The sequence below is a fragment of the Penaeus japonicus genome, unplaced genomic scaffold (assembly GCF_977035675.1).
Source record: "Penaeus japonicus unplaced genomic scaffold, GWHDUDI00000001_assembly GWHDUDI00000038, whole genome shotgun sequence".
Classification (NCBI taxonomy): domain Eukaryota; kingdom Metazoa; phylum Arthropoda; class Malacostraca; order Decapoda; family Penaeidae; genus Penaeus; species Penaeus japonicus.
The window spans coordinates 9,983,905-9,991,404 of record NW_028234440.1 but is presented as its reverse complement, the minus strand read 5'-3'; the positions used below and the strand labels follow the sequence as shown (position 1 = coordinate 9,991,404).

At 35.5% G+C, this 7,500-nt stretch overlaps 2 protein-coding genes across 4 annotated transcripts in view; one reads left to right on the top strand and one right to left on the bottom strand.

Annotated features, from left to right (window-relative positions):
* The window catches only part of fwe (calcium channel flower), a 35,831-nt gene extending 30,756 nt beyond the window's left edge, over positions 1-5,075 (top strand). For all 3 annotated transcript variants that reach the window (XR_006224199.2, XM_043033229.2, XM_043033230.2), the window contains one exon: positions 1,507-5,075. Coding sequence is in view for 1 of the 3 variants with exons in the window: in XM_043033230.2 (XP_042889164.1) it covers positions 1,507-1,606 (100 nt within the window). In the remaining 2 variants the exon portion in view is untranslated. The remainder of the gene's footprint in view (positions 1-1,506) is intronic.
* A 621-nt stretch (positions 5,076-5,696) lies between these two features.
* Positions 5,697-7,500, bottom strand: part of Vha14-1 (V-type proton ATPase subunit Vha14-1) — a 4,474-nt gene continuing 2,670 nt past the window's right edge. The window contains exons 3-5 of the mRNA XM_086532912.1: positions 7,213-7,295; positions 6,509-6,634; positions 5,697-6,018 (exon numbers count right to left, since the gene is read on the bottom strand). Coding sequence (XP_086389038.1) covers positions 5,989-6,018; positions 6,509-6,634; positions 7,213-7,295 — 239 coding nt within the window. The 3' untranslated portion in view covers positions 5,697-5,988. The remainder of the gene's footprint in view (positions 6,019-6,508; positions 6,635-7,212; positions 7,296-7,500) is intronic.

Sequence of the window (7,500 nt, the reverse complement as noted above, 5' to 3'; positions counted from 1 at the left end):
TCTTACTCATGCTTGCAGTTGATTGGTCCCCTGAAATGAGCATGCCCTTGTGCCTGTAGGCTGTGACACCAATGCCTTGTCTCACTCTCTGTCTCTCTCTCTCTCTCACTCTTTCCTTTGGATAAGCATGCTTATTTCTTCCATTAATATTGTTAGTGGATTAATTACCTCAGATGAATTATCTTGTGCTTGTTTTCCTGTGTATTGGATCAAGATAATAGAAACAAAACTTAAATAGAAATGATGTTTAGTAGGGTTGTTGGTATTATCATTATTACTTTCATTGGTATTAGTATTATTGTAGTTATCATTGTTGTTATTGATATTATTATTATTATTATTATTAATTATAATAATGATTATTATTATTGTTGTTATTATTATTATATTATTATTATTATTATTGTTATTATTTCTTTTTTCTTCTGGTTTATCTTTTAAGAACAAAAAAGCAGAAAATATTTTTATTACTTTCTGGGAAAGAACCATAAGAGCTAGCAGCACAATAAAAGGCATGGAAATAAGAAAATAAGTAAGATGGTGTATAAATAAGTAACTTATTAAAATAGACCAGTGAATCTCATACTACTGAAAGCTCCACTGTACCTCCAAGCTAATAGCATTTACCCCACTGACAAACCTTTATTTATGATAGCTGTGGAATTGACACTTGCAGTGAGACTGACAGATACTGCATTGTGCTCATGCCTCTATCTTCAGTATTAACTGCTGCTTCCAAGATTTTTTTTTTTTTTTTTTTTTTTTACTATATCATTTTTTGCTAATGTTCCTTCTTCATGTGGTTAGATATTCTTTTTGTATTGACTTCTTTTTTGGTATTTTTTTTTTTCTTTTTCTTTTCTCATAAAGCACAAATTCTCATAAAGCTGGGCTATTTCATTTCAACAAGTTGCACAGGGTAATGTAATAATGGTTAAGTAGAAGTCAGTTGAGTAGCCTAGTCGCATACCTGTATGCATGAATCATGACATTATTAAATTGTGTTTAATTGACTCTGCTCTTTAACTGTGGAGCAGAATAGAAACTTGACCTTTGAATAATGAAGTAAAAAAAAAAATCCTGAAGTGTTTTTGTAGATTTTGACAAATGTCTTCTTTTGAAAGTTCTTATTTCAAGAGAGTTCATTTATATTGTATTAGAATCTCCAATGTTTTGTATGACCAGGAATACCACTCTTTATGTATGTATTTATCATAATCTAGTGTCAAGTAAAGGGAAATTATCTTATAATGCCTTTAGTTCCAGGTTACTTAAACACCATACCACATCACACACATGCACTATGCCTCAACAAATCACATCAAGCACACCACACACACATATACCCTACCACACATGTATATCAAACCACACGCACACGCACACGCACACATACATGCACATACACATACACATACACATACACACACCTAGCAAAATTCATAGCTTTTTCTGTCTTTCTGAATCACCAAATCTGTGAACCTAACTCTTTATTCTCTCCCACAGAGGGTCCAGGGAAGATATGATGGCAGCAGCACAGAGTACAAGGCCAGGCAACATGAAGGACATCTTAGTGGATTCCGAGGCTCCTCCCTCGAGCGCTTAAGAAATACACACCAACCCCTCGTACACAAACCCCCTTCTGTGCCATGTGGGAGTACTGACACACGCAAACAGTCATGATTGTTATAGATGAGCTGCCTGGGTTTTATGTTGAAAGGAAGGTGACTCTTGTCATTATCTTTTTTTTTTTTCTTCTTCTCCTTCTTCTTCTTCTTCAGAAAGTGATTTTAAATATGGACATATTTCTCGGTTTAAAAGGAGAATTGGAATGTCGTGTTATATCAAATACTTTTAAGAGATAATGTATGACTTGGCATGGAGTTATGAACAGTACCATAGTCTGGCTACTTGAAAATTGTACTTAGATTTCATGCTCTCCCAAAGCAGTATTTAACTGTCAAACAATTATTAGTTTTAATTATTCGTTCATTTGCTTGTCCTATTAGAAAAAAAAGAAAAAAAAAAAAGGGTGGGGGAGGGGCAACTCGTCTTACTTTCAAAGTTCATAGATGTAAGCCTTTTTCTTGTTACATTATGAAGTACTGAATCATAAAAGAGTGTTGTGAGGTTTTTCCAGCTGTTCTCTTCTATAGGCATGTATGGCATGTTCTCATAAGACCCTCTTTGAACACCAATTAAATGTCCCATACCTCAGGCAGTTGGAGTGATGATGATGATTATGACAATGTTTGTTTACTAACACTGAGCACTTTTTTCAATTTGTAGAAGCTTTAACTAAAGTGTTTAAACTTGGTATAGGAGACTTTTTGGTAATTTTTAATATGTAGGACTTGTATTTTGTAAGGCTGCCGTGGGATGCTTGTGAGGATGCCTCCAGGACCTTGTGAAGTTTGTGATTTTTTTTCTCTTTTATTCTTTTTGTTCTTCCATTGATACTAGAGTAAGAAGAAAATGCTTACTTCTTAGGAAATTTGAATGTGCAATTGTTAAGATTTGTTTTTATGTTTATATGTAAGGACTTTAAGGCAAGATATATGGAAACAGTAGTTGACTATAAACATATGTAAATCTTAACCATAAGATTAGTTGCTTCATTGCATCTCAGAAATCCTCACACATATATATATATATATATATGTTTCCTTTTCTTGGTTGATAAATAAATCAAGTATGTCAAATAAAGAGAGTTGTCTGCCTTTCTGTTTTGTTTTAGCTATTTGGTTATAAAAACTGGGACATCAATAAATGGTGTACAATGCCCTACCTTTGCACATGTATCCTTCTGGTTTAGAGATAACATGTTATGATTCTCAAATAATTTTTAAAGGTTATTGTTATGAAGTGGTTGCCTGAACGTTTCAATCAGTCCAAAAATGAGCAGCCTTGAGCATTTTCACCTGACGTTACATTCCAAAGCAAGAAACGCCATCAAAGAAAAGTTTGAGGTATACTTGAATGTTGATAAGCTAATATATATATATATATATATATATATATATATATATATATATATATATATATATCTTCTGCCTTAAACTAGTAAGAATCTTGTAATAGTCAATAGCAAACTTGTTTATTACACATTCTCATTATTTGGGTTGATTTATGGTCATGAAAGGCTAAATATTGCCGGAAACCTGTCTAACAGTGTCGTTGCTGTTTTCAGAGTGCAAGTGGATATTCTAGTATGTCTGGGAAGCTTTAAGATTTCTGTAAGTGCAGATCCATTACAGTGTCTTTATGTGAATGGTTTAAAACTGAAGCTACTAGCACCTTAACATATTAAAAACAACAACAAAACTAAATGGTAACTTGTTATTTTGCATTTGTTTTGAGAACTTTGATGATGAAAGTCTATGTATGTATTGTATAATTCATTTGACTCTTCAAAGAAAAGGAAGAAAAGAAGAGAATTCTGATGCCAAAGCACTTTTAAGATTAAGGACTGGAACTAAAGGCAGAAAACCATTACATTGTAAGTTGGTCATGGGACACAGAATTTTATGAAGTTTGTAAATCATTTATGCATAGAATAATGGACAAGGACTTCTGTTTCCACTTTCACCCATTCCGCATTCGTTAACAGATTATATTTTGTTATAAATGTTTTTCCCTATTCTGTTACTCTTCCACCCTCAATATTAAGCAGTGAATATGACAATTAGGCAAGTTTCATCTATGCTGTAATCCATATACATATCGTACAGTTGTGACCTTTAGTTTGTTTGAAAAAGCTAAGAGTAAAGTATTATATGGTATACATTACCGAGTAACACAGGATCACTGCCGTTTTAGAGTAACACTTGTCAGGTCGTTAAGTGGGTGTGGCATTTGAATGTCATAAATGTAAAATTTAAAAATAGATGAAAATTTAGATATCAATGTTTTAAATTTATTGTGTATTCGTGTTCAAAAAGAAAAAAAAAAAAAAGTTAAGCAATTAAAAACAACATAGTTTTTCATTTTTAAGCAGTCCCTTCTTATTTAGTAAACAAAGCCATTCTGTTTCCAAATCTTCTATTATTGATTGCGTATTCTCAAATGGCACAGACTTGGCCATGTGTTTCTTAGTCAGTGATTGGTTCGTGGTCTTTGATACCATTTTCATTAGGTCTTGAGCCACTTTGCTGTTTCCATTTTTTTTTCTTTTATCCCGTTCTTCCTCCTTCGTTCCTTCCAGTTCTTACTGACAGATTCCAATCTTTTTGCACATTCATTTTTTCCTCTTCCCAGTTGTTGATTCCACAAAGTCTGTTCAATGCCTTTTTATAATTTTCAATTTATGGTTAATGATTGTGTATACCTGGGCTTATAGGAAGGGTCCATTCATATATAATCTGTGGAAATGTTGATTGTATGATGTGCTTTTGTAGGCGTTTTATCTGATATTGTAAAGATAATGTACATTTGTGAGAGCCTAGAATTGGTGTAAATAAGTTGTTAGTTATTGGGTACATATGGCAATTTAGTTCAGGACTCATAGGGTTGCACCAAATTTGTACTTTTGAAAGTATATAGTAGTCATTCTTGGAGGAAATTCAATTATGGTCTTTGGTAATGTCTCTGAATAAAATGACATCTCCATTACCTATCTCCTGAATAAATTTGTCTTTGTAATTTGTTAAGAAGCATCTGTGTAAATGTGATTTATGTTGTTTTGCTGGATCATATGTTTATCTCGTATGATATACTTCAGTTTGGATGTAATTTTAATTTGAATGATTATCATTATTATTATATATATTTTTTTTACATCCATATCTCTATCTACCCTTTTATGTTGAGGTAAGTTGGTTTCTCAAAGTGACTTAGAATTTCTCTATAATGTGTTCAGAATCAAAAGTTATTTGTAGTCATGAAGAGATCTCAAGGTGGTCTTCAGAGAATCTCAGTTTTGGCTGGACTGCCTTTGCACCAGAGTCTAGATTCACCATCTGAGAGACTCAAGATCTTGCAATGCCTCTTTGTGGTATTGTTCATTACTGTCTGTCCTCCAGAGTGTGTGTATTTATGTAAAGTCATCTAGTGGTACCCAATAAACAAGAAATTTCTCTGTGTATTTGAATGACCATTTTATATATATAGAATGGGTTATCAGTATTATCATTTGTCCTCTTTTGTTTAAATGATTGTTAAACTCTTTTGCGATGGGTGTTCTTTAGGGGTGGTTGGATCACTTTCACACTGCATTTTTTTGTTCAAAATACAAACTAGTTGTTCCTTCAGTTGTATAATTGACCCATCATACCAAATACTAATTAGAATCATATACACTCATATATCATACCATATATCATATCTAGAAAACAGAACATCTTAATCCTTTGGCCATGGTATTTTTAAGTAAGTTTATACAGTCTTGTGTCGGTATTATCATATATGGCCCAGCCCATCCGTGTCTAGGCCTATTGCTTGCCTTGACGGCAAATGATGCCATCCGCGACCAATGGGTTAAGATGCCAAGCCCAGGCTGAACATCTTAACCCATTGATAGTGGATGGCATGATTTGCTGTCAAGGCAGCATTGGTCGTAAATGCAGATGGCACCGTGCCATACAACATAAACCTGCCACATGACTATACATATTTTATTCAAACTGCGACCAATGGGTTAAGATGTGGCCCGTTTTAAACATGTTAATGAAAATTTTTAATGGTCAGTGAAAGGGAGATTATCAATTTACTCTTTTATACATTCCTTAACAATCACCACATACACCGTACACATTGGAAAATAAAAATGGTATATATCATGTCGCTATACAAAATATTACATGAGAAAAAATGACAATCAAGTGTTTGAGCTCTTTAAGTCGACGCACAACCATTTTTAAGTCTAAATCTATTAGCAAGAGAATATGGTACTTCCTCACAGATTATACAATAAAGTGAATATCAACATCCTCAAACACAGAGGGAAAAACAAGCAGTGGAATGTTCTACCAGATACTATCTCAAGTATCCTTAGCGCATGTCGTCTGCGCTGAAAAGACCCTGGAAATGAAAGACGAAATATCAGCGGGTGTTGAAAATTGTTCTGAAAGGGAGTGATTTAAAATCAAAAGAGACTGAAGGAATAACTCCTTTACCATCAATGAAAGATGACAAAATTAATATACATAAGATCTATGCTGTTTAAAAGTAAACATCTAAGCAAAAATAATTCAGAGAACATGAATTAACATGAAGGGGGGGGGAGGGGGAGGGGGAGGGGGGGGGGAGAGAGAGAGAGAGAGAGAGAGAGAGAGAGAGAGAGAGAGAGAGAGAGAGAGAGAGAGAGAGAGAGAGAGAGAGAGAGAGAGAGAGAGAGAGAGAGAGAGAGAGAGAGAGAGAGGGAGGGAGGGAGAGAGCAAAAATATAGCAACTCAAACAACGAAAGCCAAGATCCCACAAAAAGAAAGTTCTTGCAAGAGGATCCCAGCAAGAAGAAGAAGAAATTGAAATGAAAAAAAAGAGGGAAAAAGAAGTGCACGTCACTGCTAACCTTAGCTCTGCGGAGAACAGAGTCTTTGGAAGGGTCGTAGGGGTGGTCCTTGGAGGGGATTTCCAGAACGGCTGGTAGTGGGTTGTCATTGTCCCCATCAATCACATGGCGAATCTGCTCAGCAATCTACCGGGGAGAACAATTACAATTATGTGAGGAGACTGGTGGATGCTGTTGGAAGGGGGGAATGTAAGACAGGAAAATAAGGGGGGGGGGAAGGAAAGGAAAGGAGAGAGAGGAAAATAAGGGGGGGAAGGGAAGGGGAGAGGATAATAAGGGAGAATATCAACAGAAGGAGGGAGAGAAAAATAAAGGAAGGGGGGGGGGGAAGGAGAGGGAGAAAAATAAAGGGGGGAAGGAGAGAGAGAAAAATAAAAGGGGGGGGGGGAAGGAGAGAAAAATAAAGGGGGGGAAGGAGAGAGAAAAATAAAAGGGGGGGAAGAAAAGAAAAAAATAAGGGGGGGGGGGGGGAAGAAAGAGAGGAAATAAAGGGGGGGAATTAGAGACAAAAATAAGGGGGGGGGGGAAGGAGACAGAGGAAGACATAAAATAATAAAGAGAAAGCATATATGAAAAAAAGAAAAGACTAAAATATTCTTCTTCATATATATATAATTTATATATATATATACCTCCTCATAACCAAAAAAGAAGGAAAGAAAGAAAAACTTTACAAACTCCCCACAAAAATCCTCTGCGCTTACGTTCTGATTGATGAGGATGATGTCAATGTCATCTCTCTTGGTGAACTTCTTGTAGCATTCCTCAATCTCCTGAACGCTTGTGTCTGAAAGCGTAGACGGCAGTGATAAGGCAGTCACGTGTGTTATTGGATATTGCATATGGATTCATACATATGGTGAGAGAGAGAGAGAGAGAGAGAGAGAGAGAGAGAGAGAGAGAGAAAAGGGGGGAGAGAGGGAGAGAGAGAGAAAGAGAAAAGGGGGGGAGAGAGGGAGAGAAAAGGGGGGAGAGAGGGAGAGGAAAGGGGG